Source organism: Calliphora vicina, chromosome 5 (assembly GCF_958450345.1).
Source record: "Calliphora vicina chromosome 5, idCalVici1.1, whole genome shotgun sequence".
Lineage (NCBI taxonomy): Eukaryota > Metazoa > Arthropoda > Insecta > Diptera > Calliphoridae > Calliphora > Calliphora vicina.
The window spans coordinates 92,618,509-92,636,177 of record NC_088784.1 but is presented as its reverse complement, the minus strand read 5'-3'; the positions used below and the strand labels follow the sequence as shown (position 1 = coordinate 92,636,177).

The 17,669-nt window shown below is 31.2% G+C and overlaps 1 protein-coding gene across 3 annotated transcripts in view; it reads right to left on the bottom strand.

Annotated features, from left to right (window-relative positions):
* Positions 1–17,669, bottom strand: part of Mctp (multiple C2 domain and transmembrane region protein) — an 89,226-nt gene that overhangs the window by 8,026 nt on the left and 63,531 nt on the right. For 2 of the 3 annotated variants that reach the window (XM_065513868.1, XM_065513869.1), the window contains exons 6-7: positions 2,478–2,629; positions 1,895–2,410 (exon numbers count right to left, since the gene is read on the bottom strand). In XM_065513868.1, coding sequence (XP_065369940.1) covers positions 1,895–2,410; positions 2,478–2,629 — 668 coding nt within the window. Of the gene's footprint in view, positions 1–1,894; positions 2,411–2,477; positions 2,630–2,731; positions 2,955–17,669 lie in introns of those variants that run through there. The other variant, XM_065513870.1, reaches the window with a different exon arrangement.

Here is a 17,669-nt window from a genome sequence, read left to right as displayed (position 1 = left end):
TCGAAAAGCTTCATATAATAGCAAAAAAATGAGATATCAATCATAAAAATCAATGGATTATTTTCAAATTTATTCACAATTAAGTGGATTCGCTCATTTTCACAAAATTTTAGTTTTTTATTCGATAAACATAAAATTGAGTAGCTAATGTTCTTCTTTCGATTAATTGAATTTTGAAAGCATTTTTCCCATGCTATGCACCAATTTTCGTATATACGTTGCGTTTCAATCGGCTCAGCAGTTTCGGAGTTATAATAACAAATTGAATCAAAAAATATAATTTTTACGTGAAAATATAAAAGTTTTTTGTTTTAAAAAAATCATGAAAAATCGAAAACGGCAGAAATTCTTCAGATTTATTACTTTATCGCAAAGGCACATGTAATGGCAACAAAATGAGATATCGACCACAAAAATCTATGGCTTCCTTTCGAATTTATTCACAATTAAGTGAATTCGCTCATTTTCACAAAATTTTAGATTTTTATTTGATATACATAAAATTGAGTAGCTAATGTTCTTCTTACGATTGAATTAATTTTGAAAACATTTTCCCCATGCTATGTACAAATTTTCACACATATATTGCGTTTTAATCGGTTCAGTAGTTTCGGAGTTATAATAACAAATTGAAACAAAAAATATATTTGTTTAGTAAAAATAGCTAATTTTTTTGTTTTAAAAAATCATGAAAATTCGAAATCTGTAAAATCTTTTCAGGTTTCTTGCTTTATCGTAAAGCCTCATGTAATAGCAACGAAATGAGATATCGGTCGTAAAAATCGATGGTTTATTTTCGAATTTATGCACAATTAAGTGAATTCGCTCATTTTCACAAAATTGTATGTGCTTACAAGCGTTTACTTTTAGTGGAAATTTTACATGTGTTTTGTTTTTGTCACAATATCAATTGGAAGCATTATTCCATGAAGATTGTTCTAAAACTCAACAAGAGCTTTCAAAATCATTGGGAGCTACTCTAGCAGCAATTTCAAAACGTTAGCGAGCAGCAGGATTAATGAAAAATCTGGGAAATTACCATACGATTTGAAGCCAAGAGACCTTGAAAGACGATTTTGTATGTCCAAAGTGATGCTTGAAGGCTATAAATGAAATTTTGACTCCAATCAGTACATGCGATGAAAAATGGATTCATTGCGATAACTCGAAGTGTAAGAGATCGTACGTAAAGCTCGGCCAACCAGCCAAAGGCAAATATTTATGGCGCTAAGTTAATGCTCTCTGTTTAGTGCTAGCAAACTGGTCATATTTATTATGATCTACTGAAATATAACAGGGAAACTGTACCGAATTCAACTGATTCGTTTGAAGAAAAAAATACACAGAATATACGACCAGAAATCAAACTGTAATATTCCATCATGAAACCACTCGGACACATGCTGCAATCCCTGCTTAAAAGTATTTGGAATGAAGTGGTTGGGAAATTTTGCCTCACTCGCCTTATAGAGCAGACCCTGCCCCGTCCGACTACTATTTGTTTCGATCTCTGTAGAACGCTCTCTCTGGGATACGCTTCACTTTGTAACTAAGTAGCCGATATTAGCTTGATTCGTTTTTGGCCTCAGTTTTTGGCCTTCCCGAAAGATGGGAAAAGGTCATAGGTATGACAATAAAAATTTATTACTGTGCACTTAAAATCAACAGAGTATCGCTTCAAAATATTCGAAAGTGATGCACGACAAACTTGAAAAAATATTGAAATTTTAAAAGAAAACTTTGATCCCGCATTTGTGATAGAATTAGCTATCGTATCGAAATATGATTGATATTATGGTAAAATCTCATAATTAGGCCCCAGTTTTATGGTCGACCTTGACCGACTATATTTTCATATTATTTTCACATTAAATACATTTAATAATCTACTCACAATGTAAATATCTTATTCCACGTTGGCGTTAAAGTCTTATATTCCGTTTGTGTCTGCAGTCTTGCATTGCCCAACTCTAGCACACAGAATGGATCTGATTTGCCGCCAATATCAGCAGCAGCCAAACCCTGAGCACCAAACACTTTCACCGTTAAATGGCCAACATCGCGTAGATTTTGAAAACAACGATGCCAGCGATAACGATTCGTTAGAACTTGCAACTCACGAGGATCCTCCTTGAAAGCCTTCAAATCACTTATAGTTTCTAGGGCCGTGGTGCCGCTTATGGTCAACATAAGAAACACTTCACCGGGACAGTCTTCGAAGGGTTTCCAAATACCATGAGTGGTTTCGCGCTGGAAAACACTAAGATCAATGGAAGCCTTGCCATAGAGGGTATTGCGATTCCACAGAGAAATCTCTAGATTTTGTTCTTCATCAAACAGATGTAAATCGAATTGTTCCAGCCAACGTTCGGTCCAAGAGGATTTGCTTTTGTATTTTTCATTGCCCAGTCTAAAAGTAAATAAAACATTAAAAAAATGTTATGAGTATTTATACATATAAATTTACTAAAACTCACCTAAATTTGATATGGATATCATTAAGTTTGTTGCCATCTTCACCCAAAGGTAAACCCTTGGCCTTAACCAATAAAATCGTGACCACTGAACTCCAGATTTGAGACTTTAAACGTTTCGATGACTCAGCCAATTTGGAGTTACGTTGGAAATGCTAAAATAATCAAAACAAACAAAATAAATATTTTAATAAAACACATTTAATAAACTTTGTTTAGAAAAAAAAAACACAAAAAATATATGTAGCTTCTTTAACCTCATACAACTCCGTGACCTCTTCTTCTATAAGTTTCTGAAAATTCTGACGTTTCGTACGAAAACGTTTCAACAATGACTGTGCTGCCACACACTTGCTGCCATTAATATTGAGCGTATATTTCATGTTGAATTTCACTAAACAACTGATAGATTGCGGCTTAAAAGTTCCGTTAACAAGTGCATGCGATCGCACGTTCCAGCCCGCTTGTCACGCTCTCACAACAAACCATGTACTAGTACTAAAGCTGGTTTTTAGATCTTTACAATTTCAAGTTGATATTTGAAAATAAAACAAATACACACAACTTTTTACACAATAATTAAGTGTCTGGGAAAGTATGCTCAAACGAATGTAGACAATAATGTGGCTCTGTTCACTCAAATGAGTAATTGCGTGTATAATTATTTGTGCAGTAAAATAAAATATGTCTGTATGTATTCTTAGAAATATTCGGAGTCAATGGTACAAATTTTTATTTACAAAATGCTCGATATGTTTAATCTATATAAGCAACATCTGTTTTTATACCCTACACCACCATAGGGGGAGGGTATAATGCGTTTGTGCAGATGTTTGTACCGCCCAAAAATATTAGTCTAACACCCACCTTAAAGTATTCCGATCGACTTAGAATCACTTTCTGAGTCGATTAAACGATGTCCGTCCATCCGTCCGCCTGGCTGGCTGGTCGGCTGGCTGGCCATGTAAACCTTTTGCTCAGAGTACAGGTCGCAATTTTGAAGATATTTCGATCAAATTTGGTACATATTATTTTTTCGGCCCAAGGACTATTGAAACTGGCTGAAATCGGTCCATTATTTCACCTACACCCATACAAATGTCCTTCCGAAATTGGACTTTATTGGTCATAAATGTTTAATTTATATATGTATCTCCACAAATTTGGCTCCAAATAATTTTTATATATGGGGGATTTCATGTCAAGTGAACCAACTTTTGAAATCGATGTCTTCCGATCGGGATGAAATTTGCACCAAGGTTAGCTCTATTGGATAGTAACTCAGACACAATTTTTCAACAACATCGGTCGAGAACTCTCTGAGTTATAGGGGGTAAAATTTTGACAATTTGGTCAAACAGGGGTTTTTTCTTATCCATGTAACTTATTACCTATTGTTCTTAGCAAAATGTGTTCCAAATAGTATAGATAGCTATTTCTTCGATCTTTCGAAAAAAAATATTTAAAAAAAAAAATAAAAAATTTTTAATATTTTTTTTCCGAAATCAAAAACTTTTTTGACTTTTTTTTAAAATACGCTATTTTTTTTTATTTTTTTTTTTTTCTTAAAATAAAGTTTAGATATTTTCCTTGAACACCTACTTGGTCGCTTAGTGGGATGCGAGTGGGATATCTATCAAAATAAATATTTTGTAACTCAAAACATAAAATTTTTGACTTTTTTTGCAAAATCAAAAACTTTGTTGACTTTTTTTTTTCAAAATGGACCCTTTTTTAATCTTTTTTTTTAGGTCAAACAAAAGCTTAGATATTATCCTTGAAGACCCTTTTGGTCGCTTAGTGGGATGCGAGTGGGATATCTATCAAAATAAATATTTTTTAACTCAAGACTTACAATTTTTGACTTTTTTTTTTGCAAATACGATTTTTTTTCCAAATGGGCCCTTTTTTAAAATTTTTTTTGTAGTCAAAAGAAAGCTTAGGTCCATTCCTTTAAGATATTTTTAGTCCCTTAGTGGGATGCGAGTAGGATATCTATCAAAATAAATATTTTGTAACGCAAGACATACAATTTTTTAATTTTTTTTTGCAAAATCAAAATTTTTTTCCAATATGGGCCCTTTTTTAATTTTTTTTTTTTGCTCAAAAGAAAGCCTAGGTCCATTCCTTTAAGATATTTTTAGTCCCTTAGTGGGATGCGAGTGGGATATCCGTCAGAAAATAAAACTCATTTGAATTGTCGAAGTCATCAAAATAGGTATTTTTTTGTGAGATGATTTTATCGTTGTAGTCAAATCTCTTTCCGCCGAGTCATTTCTTCAGCAAAAAAAAACTCATTTGAGGAGTTTTATTTTTCCCGTCAGAATATAAAATTCATTTGACGAGTTTTATTTTTCCCTTCAAAAAAAAACTCTTTTAGGAGTTTTATTTTTCCCGTCAGAAAATAAAACTCATTTGAGGAGTTATATTTTTCCCGTCAGAAAAAAAAAACTCATTTTATGTAAATTGACACCTAAAGTTTGCCGCTGGTCAGATCATAACAATTTCTTAAACAAATAAATTACTACAAACATTATATCAGATAGACTCAATAAAGAAAGATACTAAAAGAAGTAGAAAATAAACGAAAAGAGTTTTATTTTCTGACGGAAAAAATAAAACTCCTCAAATGGTTTTTTTTTCTGACGGACAAAAAATAAAACTCCTCAAATGAGTTTTTTTTGTGAACTCTTTTTTAAGAGTTTCATGCGAAATTTTATTTTTACGTTGAAAAATAACTGTTAACTGTGGAGTTGAGATCGTTTTTTTAATATCACCATAGATAGTCAGTTAGTGGCCCTATGCTCCAACTTGGAACGACGGGAATAAATATATATGTATATAGATACTGAAAGAGCACTTCAATACGAATCTGTTGGTATATAACATACCATCTGCATTACTTAGAAGTAGTTTGGTAATGACTGACATTTAATCTGATATATAGTACTTTTTTTTACAAAATTCATAACTAGATCATTATAAAACTCTTTACAAACCGTTGAATGATTGCATTTTTGTTAATTCTAATTTATTAAAAATTTCTTTTCTTCATTCAATTTCTTTTTATACCCTTCACCTTCGTGAGAAGGGTATATATAAGTTTGTCATTCCGTTTGTAATTTCTACATTTTTCATTTCCGACCCTATAAAGTATATATTATGGATCCTTATAGATAGCGGAGTCGATTAAGCCATGTCCGTCTGTCTGTCTGTTCTGTCAGACATGCTTTCGAGAAGTTTGCTATTTAAAATCAGCAAAATCGGTCAATAAATAACGGAGATATGAGCAAAAAACCGGGACAACCTCGATTTTTAACCTATTTTTGATCTATATCTGGATTACTAAGTCATTAATGTAGACAATATGGATATCTAATGATAGATATTTCAAAGTCCATTGCAACGATGTAGATAAGGCTATAGTAAGTTGGACCTACAATGGGTCAAAATCGGGAAAAATATTTTTTAACCCGAATTTTTTCTTCATCAAAAAATTTTCTTTGTCACAAATTTTTTTTAAAAAATTTAAAAACTAAAAAAAAAAATTTGGAAAAAAAATTAAAAAAAAACATTAAATTTTGTTTACCTAAAAATATTTAAACAAATTTATTTTAAAGTATAATTTCGTGAAGGGTATATCAGATTCGGCACAGCCGAATATAGCTCTCTTACTTGTTTAATCTCTTAATCTTTTCTGTGTTAACTGATTTTCAATGGATATAATCGAATCATTCAAATCACAACGAATATTTTTTATCTTGGGAATAATACTATCAATTCATCAGGAAACCTTAGAATGTCCCAGTAATTTCTAAAAACATACTCAAGGAAAAATTTTTCCGTTTATGATGCCGGAGGATGCGATATGATAACAGAGTTCTTTCTGTTTAATGGGAATTGTAATGCTGAAAATGATATCGTAATTTTCTGTTTCAATCCGAAAGATTGTATTATACATAATCTAGGAAGGTGAGTCAAAAAGTACGTCCTTTCTTGAATCAAACACAGGTTTTTGGATAAACAATTGTTTTAGTTTTCAACGTAGTCTCCTTTGAGCTGTATACACTTTATCCCACGTTTCTACAATTTTGTTATCTTTTCCAAAAAATAAGATTTGTCGAGGTCATCAAAATAGGTATTTTTTGTGAGATGGTTTCATCGTTGGAGTCAAATCTCTTTCGAGACATTTCTTCAGGTTTGGAAACAAGAAAAAGTCACTCGGTGCTAAATCGGGGGCATAGAATGGAAGAGGGTGCATTTCGTAGTCTAATTCATTCACAACGAAATTCAGTAAACCATTTTTTACCATTGAAATTGATGGTGAATTGATTTATAAAGCCTTTACTTGAGCGATAGTTTTTTTCCGCACAAAATATTGCTTAATGAGCACACGAAATTCACTTTCTAGTCAAGTCAAGAGGTAGTCTGTTTTTCATATTTTTCTACCCTTCACCATGAGTGATAAGGGTATATATGAGTTTATCATTCCGTTTGTAATTTCTACATTTTTCAAAGTAGGTATATACATTCTGGATCGTTATGGATAGCTTAGTCGATATACCCATGTCCGTTTGTATGTTGAAATCAACTTTCCGTAGTCCCCAAATAACTTACATACATGATTCGTACATCAATATAACATCTATAGACCCGGTTCGCTTGCTATTTAAAATCGAGAAAATCGGCCTACAAATGGCTGAGATATAAGCAAATAAAAACAAGTAAGAAAGTATGGTCGGTCAAGCCCGACCATATAATACTCTACACTAATTAAAGGTGCAAAAATATTTTTCTTTTAAAATATTAATAATTTATATTCGTGACTGATTTTCAGAAGTGGGCCTTATATGAGTGCTATGACCAATTATGAACCGATCACCATGAAATTAGGTCATGTGATTTATGTCTATATGAAAGTTATTTATGGTGAATTTTGTGTGTATAACAACATTTTTAAGAGATTTATGCACTTTAAAGTGATTTTTGGAAGCGGGTCTATATGGGAGCTATGACTAATTATGGACCGATCGTAACAAAATTTGGTGACACGAATTTCGAATATATAAACCTTATTTGGAACGAAATTTGTGGAGATACATATATAAATAAAACATTTATGACCAATAAAATCCAATTTCGGTAGGATATTTGTATGGGGGATAGGTGAAATAATGGATCGATTTCAGCCAGTTTCAATAGGCTGGGAAAAAAATAATATGTACCAAATTTGTACTCTGCGCACAAGGTTTACATGGACAGATGGACGGACATCGTTTAATCGACTCAGAAAGTGATTCTAAGTCGATCGGTATACTTTAAGGTGGGTGTTAGACCAATATTTTTGGGCGTTACAAACATATGCACAAACGCATTATACCCTCCCCACTATGGTGGTGTATGGTATAAAAAACATGAAAACCTCGATTTTTAACCTATTTTTGATCAATATCTAAATATCTAAGTCATTAATATAGATAATACGGATATCCATAGTAAGTCGGACCTAAAATGGGTCAAAATCGGGAAAAATATTTTGCAACCCGAATTTTTTTTCCATCTAAAAAAAACATGTTTTTGTCAAAAAATTTTAAAAACTTTTTTGTTTTTAAATTGAAAATTTTTTGTTTGCCATACTATTTTCTATTTTAATAAAATAAAAAAAAAACATTTTAAAAAAATATATAATTTTTTTTTTAATGTACTACTATTTATCAAAATTTTTAGCAGTTTTCTATTTTCAGTATTATTTAAATATTTTACTCCTAACTAATAAGAAATGCCAATTATAAATACATCAGGGGTATACTTCTCCCATTTGAGCTAATTGCTATTTCTGTTTTTTTGAGTGAGAAAACGTGAGTTTTTTTCCGTAGTGCATTTCCCGTACATTAAACACTTTGCATTAATTACTGTATCTGTATTTGCATAAATTAGAGTACAACCTTTATATTTACATAATTTGCAAGTCATTTTATTTATGCATTCAGCAATTGACAATTGAAAAAAAAGTTGCATTACTACATGTATGTATTCATGAATTCTTGTTAAATATTTCTATCTTGTTTATTTAGTAATTCTGTGTAAATGTGTTAATTGTATTTATATCATAAATAATAATTCAGTTGTTACATTTGCAGAAAACAGGTTTTGTTGTTTTTATAAACGAATAATTCAAAAATATAAAATTATTGTGAAATAAAGTACGATTTCATTGATACTTTTTTATTTCTCACAAATTGCTAAAATCATACATTCTTTAATAAATAATTTGAACTAATAACTTAACCTTTTTCTAGTCTAACATTTAGGGCACTTTCCCTTTAAAATACATATTTTGTGGTTGTAATGTTATGCAATCTAATTTTGTTAGGTGTAGATGACTATTTCAACTTTCAATATTTATGTGACTCATGTAAAATTCTGGAAATATATAAATAATTTAGATTTAAATAAAGACTACAAATCTTATAAATATAGAAATATAATTTAGAAAAGTACTAAAGAGTGCTTTGGTCATCAACGAAACATATTAATCATGCATGTTCACGCACGATGCACAGTGGTTGAGAAACAAAACCAAAATAATCGCTATATTTTTTCTTTTATAGAAAAAAAATTTCTTCTACAATATTTATATGATCCGGAAAGAGAACTTAATGCAAAAACGCGTGAAGTAAAACTTGGCTCACTTAAGCGGACATACTATCCCCCAGACCTATCCAAACTTGTTCAATTTAGAAAAAAACAAGCTATATTCGGCTGTGCCGAATTTTATATACCCTTCACCAAATTATACAAAATTTAGTTTTTTTTCCAGTTGTTTTTAAATTTTTTTTTTTTAAATTTTAAAATTTTTTTTTTAAATTTAATAATTTTTTTTTAATTTAAACAATTTTTTTTTTTAGTTTTTAAATTTTTTTTTTAATATTTAATAAAAAAAAAATTTTGCTGAAAAAAAAATTCGGGTTAAAAAATATTTTTCCGATTTTGCCCCATTGTAGGTCCAACTTACTATGGTCTTATATACGTCGTTGCACAGGTCTTTGAAATATCTATCATTAGTTATCCATATTGTCTATATTAATGATTTAGTAATCCAGATATGGGTCAAAAATCGAGGTTGTCCTGGTTTTTTCCTTATATCTCAGCCATTTGTGGACCGATTTTCTCGATTTTAAATAGCAACCGAGCCGGAAGAATTGATGTATTATCATTCGTGTATGTAGGTTATTTGGGGGCTTCAGAAAGTTGATTTCAACACACAGACGGACATGGCTATATCGACTCCGCTATCTATAACGATTCAGAATATATATACTTTGTGGGGTCGCAAATGAAAAATGTAGAAATTACAAACGGAATGACAAACTTATATATACCCTTGCCACTCCTGGTGAAGGGTATAAAAATTAGTAAAAAATTCTAAAAACGCAAAGCACTAATTCTCGAAATATCTTAACATTTCATAAGCCTATATTTTGTTTAAATACGTATAAAGCTTTTTAATATCACACGGTAAATAACGTCACAGTAGGCACTTTTCTAAAAAAAAACTCAGTTTTTGAAGACATTTTCCCAGTTTTAGGAATTTTGGTATTTGAAAATAAAAACTGCCAAAAATAATAATAATATTTATTTGGTCACTTGGATCTACATTTGTTTCAAATTCTGTTTTGGGAAAAAACGTAAAAAAATACTGCAGTTTTTACATGTTCCAACTTTTATTATATTTCGAATTTTATCGTCAATATAGCTGATTTTTTTAAAAACGAAACAAAAAAAAAATACAAAAAAAAAATTGAGCAAAATTAAAATAAATTAATTATTTCCAAAAAAAAACATTTCTAAACCACTGTGCGATGTAATTGTGAAGTGATTACAATTACGCTCTTTTAAATTTTTTAATTTTGCAAGTGTTTTGTAAGAGTAAATAGTATCAAACTGTTCATCAGGAATGGGAGAGTTGATCTGATCGTACATTTGTTTATACTATTTCATAATACTCCCGATGATGTATTTGAAACTTTTAAATAATGTTTAATATTTTATGTAACATAACAATATTTTCAATTGGGTGCGTGACTTAAAAATGCGAGATTTTTTTTCAAATTTTTAGATTTTATTTTGAAACATTTGCACAATATAAATATTTATTCAAAGTATTGGCCATTGTTAGCTATGAACTTTTCCCATCTTTATGGCAACATATGGATTCCGAGCCAAAAGAACTACTCATCTTTTGAGGCCAAGAACGAATCCAGCCAATTTCGGATACTCTGTTTCAAAGTGAAGCGTATCCCAGAAAGACCATTCTGCATCGATCGAAACAAATAGTAGTAGGACATGGTAAGTTCTGGATTATGAGGTGGATGTGGCTTCAATCTCAATCACTTCATTCTTTTTAACAGGTATTGCAACATGGGACCGAGCGTTGTAATGATGAAATATTACGGTTTAATGTCTGGTCGCATATCTGTTCGTTTTAGGGCCAATTCTAGCGTTAAACGAATCAGTTTCGTTCGGTACAGGATACTTGTGATATTTTGCTACCACCAAATAGAGAACATTGACTTTGGTGTTGATTCTGCTGGTTGGCAGGCCTACACATACGATCTCTTACGCTTCGGGATATCGTAATGGATATATTTATACCCTACACCACCATAGTGGGGAGGGTATTGTGCGTTTGTGCAGATGTTTGTAACGCCCAAAAATATCAGTCTAACACCCACCTTAAAGTATACCGATCGACTCAGAATCACTTTCTGAGTCGATTAAGCGATGTCCGTCCGTCCGTCTGGTCGGCTGGCTGGCTGGCTGGCTGTCTATGTAAACCTTGTGCGCAGAGTACAGGTCGCAATTTTGAAGATATTTCGATCAAATTTGGTACATATTATTTTTTCGGCTCAAGGACCAAGCCTATTGAAACTGGCTGAAATCGGTTCATTTGTTCACCTAGCCCCCATACAAATGTCCTCCCGAAATTGGACTTTATCGGTCATAAATGTTTAATTTATATATGTATCTCCACAAATTCCGCTCCAAATAAGTTTTATATACACAAAATTCATGTCACCAAATTTTGTTACGATCGGTCCATAATTAGTCATAGCTCCCATATAGACCCGCTTCCGAAAATCACTTTAACGTGCATAAATCGCTTAAAAATGTTGGTAAACACACAAAATTCAACATAGTTAACTTTAATATAGACATAAATCACACGACCTAATTTCATGGTGATCGGTCCATAATTGGTCATAGCCCCCATATAACCCCACTTCCGAAAATCACTCAAAAATATAAATTACTAGCAGACCCGGTGCGCTTCGCCACCCCAATTAGAAGAATGAAATAGTACTATTAAGTCTCCCTTTGTGAATCTAATTGTAAATGTCTAATTTCATATTTCTGGGTCCATTATTATAGAAAATGCAAAAGAAAGTTACCACTAAAGTCACCTTTTGTGAATTCAAATTCATTTAAAATCATGTGTGCCTAAAATTATTATAAAATATTCAAAAAGTACCATTGCAATAAACAAATAGTACCATTGATTATCACTTCTGAATTCGCATTCACTAAACCATAACCCGTCAATTTTGAATTTTAAATTTGTATAGCCTTTCCTATATTATCAACTAATTTTGTTTCTATAACAATTAATATTTAAAAATTATCACAAAACCCAAAAATAAAACGAAACCGCGGTAAAGTACCATTAGAATATATAAAAAGTACCAAAAAGCCCCCACTTGTGGTTTCCCACTCACTCCCATATAAGCTTAATTTCATGGTTTTAGGTTAATTGGTGAAGAAATTACAAAAAGTACCATTCGAATAAAGAAAAAGTACCAAAAAGTCTATCCCTAGAATTCTCACTCACTTTAGAACATATACGATTAATATCATGTTTCTAAGTTCATTGTTTTAAAAAATTCAAAAAAGTACCATTAGAATAAAGAAAAAGTACCAAAAAGTCTCCACCTGGAATTCTCACTCACTTTAGAACATATACGATTAATTTCATATTTTTATGGCCAATATACAAAAAGTACCAAAAATCAGGCTCTTGTGGATTCCCACTCACTCCGGTCCATATAAGGTTCATTGGTGAAGAAATTACAAAAAGTACCATTCGAATAGAGAAAAAGTACCAAAAAGTCTCCCCCTAGAATTCTCATTGACTTAGGACCGTGTATGCTTAATTTCATGTTTCTAAGTCCATTGTTATAGAAAATTAAAAAAAAGTACCATTATAATAAAAAAAAGTAGCATGAAGTATCCGCTTGAATTTTCACTCACATAGGACCATATACGCTTAATTTCATGTTTCTAGGTCCTTTATTGTAGAAAATTCAAAAAGTACCATTATAATATAGAAAAAGTACCAAAAAGCAACCACGTGTGGATTCCCACCCACTCGGGCCCATGTAAGCTTTATTTCATGTTTCTAGGTTCATTGGTGAAGAAATTACAAAAAGTACCATTCGATTAAAGAAAAAGTACCAAAAAGTCTCCCCCTAGAATTCCCACTTACTTAGGACCATATATGCTTAGTTTCATGTTTCTAAGTTCATTGTTATAGAAAATTCAAAAAAGTACCATTAGAATAAACAAAAAGTACCAAAAACCTCACAATTGTGGTTTCCCACTCACTCGGTTCCATATAAGCTTTATTTCATGTTTCTAGGTTCATTGGTGAAAAAATTACAAAAAGTACCAATCGAATAAAGAAAAAGTACCAAAAAGTCTCCCCCTAGAATTCTCACTTACTTAGGACCATATATGCTTAATTTCATGTTTCTAAGTCCATAGTTATAGAAAATTAAAAAAAGTACCATTTGAATATAGAAAAAGTACCAAAAAACCCACACTTGTGGTTTCCAACTCACTCGGTTTATATATGTATAAGTTCTATTTTATGTTTCTAGGTTCATTGGTGAAGAAATTACAAAAAGTACCATTCGAATAAAGAAAAAGTACCAAAAAGTCTCCCCCTAGAATTCTCACTCACTTAGGACCATATATGTTTAATTTCATGTTTCTAAGTCCATTGTTATAGAAATTTCAAAAAAGTACCATTAGAAGAACAAAAAAGTACCTATAGTTCTGTTAACACATTTTGGTACCTAAATATTATACCCTATGCCTAACACAGACTTCACTCAGATACAAATCAGCTAACTTTAATGTCGATAAGTGCAATAATTTAAAATATTAAAAAAGTACCATTAGGAGAAAAGTACCAATTTCCCTTTTCTTCCTCGAACACCCCTCAACCTTTAAAAATATTCCATTTTGCCAAAATTGTTTATGCTACAGACATGTCTCAAAATATTAAAATCTGTGTTAATGTGCCCAAGAAAAAATATGTTTTAAAAAAGTACCAAACTGTTTACCCGGATTTGGCACAATATACACCTTGGCATTCGAGTTCCAAATAACACCCTGTTAGTTAATTTTTGTATGAATCCAGGAACCAGTGTTAAAAAAATTATCAAAATTGGCTTAATAATTTCAATAAAATGTATTTTCCCGATTTTATCCCCTTTTTGGTACCTTTTTTATCCCCATTGCTTTGGTAAAATTTAATTCAAATAAATTTCTGTATCGTGGTGGGAGCTCATAATAAAATATTCGTATGTCTATGTCAAATTATAGAAAAACATATTTTATGAAAAAGTACCAAAAATAAACACAATTTTTATCCCTTAAGGGTTCGAATTTCTAAAAAGTACCAAACTTATCTTTTTTATTTTTTGTTAATTAAAGAATACGATTTAAAATTTGTTTCTATGTTTATTGGTTTAAAAGATACATAGGGTGCAAAAAAAGTACCAAAATACAGTTTTTACCCGTTTTCTCCCCTAAAAGTTTCGAATATCCAAAAAGTACGAAACACCGGTCAGCTTATTTTTTAAATGGAGTAACATGCTATTTTAAGTTTTTTTGTATCTTTATTAGTTTTGAAGATATAAGGTTACCGAATTTACCCGTTTTTACCCTTTTTTACCCCCTAAACGTTCGAATTTCCAAAAATCCCTTCTTATCGGATCGTTTTGGGGAGGGAGGAACCCACAGATAAAATTTCGTGATTCTAGCTTCAGCCGTTTGGGCTGTGCGATGATGAATCAGTCAGTCATTCAGTCAGTCAGTCAGTCAGTCAGTCAGTCAGTAACGTTACTCTTTTATATATATAGATTGAAATTTTAAAAGAAAAATTTTTTTTGCTCTTTTACTTAGTGTAGGGTATTATATGGTCGGGCTTGACCGACCATACTTTCTTACTTGTTTTGTAATGATTAGGTGTAAAAAACCTTATCGCGCACGATGAAACCGATGAACATTCACCAAAAGCTTTGGTGAGCAATCGGTGTGTTAAAAAGTAAAGCAAAACTTCCCGCATATAACGCTTTGTTGACACAAAATTCGACAATTTCGAAGCAAAAATAACTTTGTTGTTTACACTACAATGTTTCAAAAGTAAGTGAGAATAAATGGCAGATATGCACAGTTTAAAATGGGTACCGTGAAATAACTCCCAAATGAAATAACTCCCCACGAAAACATGGAATAACACCCAACAAATTTTTCATACAACTTAGGACTTATTTCATTATGAAACAACTCCTAACGCATAGGGAGTTATTTCATAATTTTTTGTTGGGAGTTATTTCATAATGCATGCCCAATGAAATTTTTGTTGGCTTTTATTTCATTTTATTTTGGGAATTAGGAGTTATTTCACTGTATTGGGAGTTATTTCATTTTTGTTGGGTTCTACTTTGCAAAAGCAGAACCCATAAATATCAAAAAATAGCTTCACTCAGAAAAGTATTTTTCATTGCCGGCCTTTGGCCGGACGCTAAGGTTTTCTCCTCTGGGGTGTATCAAAAACCGGCTTCGCTCAGAAAAGATTATTTTTACATCATCGGCCTTTGTCAGGTTGCAACGATTTCTTAATCTGGTGCGAAATCAAAATCGGCTTTCTGAAATATTATAAAACCTTTTGATACACCCCGGAGGAGAAAATCTTAGCGTCCGGCCGAAGGCCGGCAATGCAAAAAACTTTTCAGAGCGAAGCCAGTTTTTGATACACCCTAAATGAGAAATCCTTTGCGCTACGCCATAGGCCCGCAATGCAAAAAATGTTTGGTAAGCGAAGAATAATTTCACTTTTGAAGTACATTTTTTTTAGATTACATAAATAAATTGCTTCGGATTGGGAATTATTTCATTTCTATTGGGATTTATTTCATTGGAAGTTATTTCGCTTTTTTGGGAGTAATATTTTTAAAATTATGAAACCGCCGATTATTGAGAGTATTTTCATTTTACCCTTTGGTAGTTTTTTAATTTTTCAAGTTTGGGAATTATTTCATTTTTGATGGGAATTATTCGGTACCTTTAAAATGACATTTAAGTTTTTATAAACAAAAAGCACTAATTTTTGTAAATCAAGTTTTAATGAACAAAATAAGGCCCATCCAAAGCAAATCAATTCGTATGGTCTTGTCTAATGCTCATTTTAGGGATACTATCACTAACACGCCAATCTGTTCACAAAATAATCATGTAAGAGAGCGCACAATCGGCAACGCACAATCTTATATGGCCTTCATCAAAGTAATCCTTCTATTATATAAAAATTAAATATGTCTGTTTATTTATTTGTTTGTCTGTGACTTGTAGGAGCCTTAACTACTGGACCCACTGGACTACTGTCTGTCTGTCTGTAGAAATCAATTTTCTGAAGACCCCAGATAACTTAGAGATCCAAATCATCAATAATTCTGTCAGACATGCTTTCGAGAAGTTTCCTATTTAAAATCAGCAAAATCGGTCCACAAATGGCTGAGATATGAGGAAAAAACCAGGACATCCTCGATTTTTGACCTATAACTGGATTACTAAGTCATTAATATAGACAATATGGATATCTAATGATAGAAATTTGAAAGACCTTTGCAACGATCTATATAAGACCATAGTAAGTTGGACCTACAATGGGTCAAAATCGGAAAAATAATTTTTAACCCGAATTTTTTTTTCACCAAAACAGAAAATTAAAATAAAAAACATTTTTTTTTTAAATTTAAAAACAAAAAATTTTTTTTTTTTAAATTCAAAAAAAAAAATTTTGGAAATTTAAAAAAAAATTAAAATAACAATTAAAAAAAAAAAAATTACAAAAAATTAAAAAAATTTGTTTACCTAAAAATATTTAAAATTTATAATTTGGTGAAGGGTATATAAGATTCGGTACAGCCAAATACAGCTCTCTTACTTGTTTTTTTAAAAAATCTTTTCACATTTTTTTGATTTACTAATATTTGGGTAGGTGAAAAAAAATTGTTGTGGAAAATTTAGTTTGTTTAAAATTTAATAGAGAACAAATTTTATAGTGAAATAACTCGTGTTGAAAAATAGTTCACCGGAATTTGTGCCATTGTCGGCACAAATTACTATATCGTTATATCGAGCCCTTAGCGCCAAATTATCGTAAGCGACAAAACACAAATTTTACAGGAGAAGGTTTTTTCGATTATTTTGAAATTTATACATAAAATTAAAAATTTTATGATGCGATATATTATAATTTCGTTCAAGCTATTTGTCTATTTTTAAAAAGTATTTATAACTTTTGACAATTAAAAATTCATGGAATACTTTGTTGAAAAATATGACAAAAAATATTTTTTATTGAATTTTTGCATAGATACAAATTTTTCGAATTGAAATAAAATATTTATTTATGAATAGTTTTTAATGAAATTTCACAGTTATGTAAAATTTTCTATTTAAAATGGAAAAATAAAAACGAATTTTGAAATTTATTATCAGCAATCCCGCAATTCCCAAAAAAATGTTGAAAAATCCCAAAAATGGAAATTTTTAGTCGGACTTATCGGAATATTTTACAAAATAATTAAAAGCATATTGAGCCATCTAAAATCGGTTATTATATTTTGATATCGAATACTAGGTCTTTTGAGCACTCGATGAAAAGATTTTATGTGTGTAATTTTTTTGAAATCGGAATACAAACGAAGAAATAGGATAATTTTAAAAATGTAATATACCCGAGTTGTCCTGCTTTGAGGACCCTTGGTCGCGGCCCTGGTGGGCAAATGAGGTCTACGTTCAGAACTTAAACTCGAGAACGCTTCTTCTTTGCGCATGTGAGAT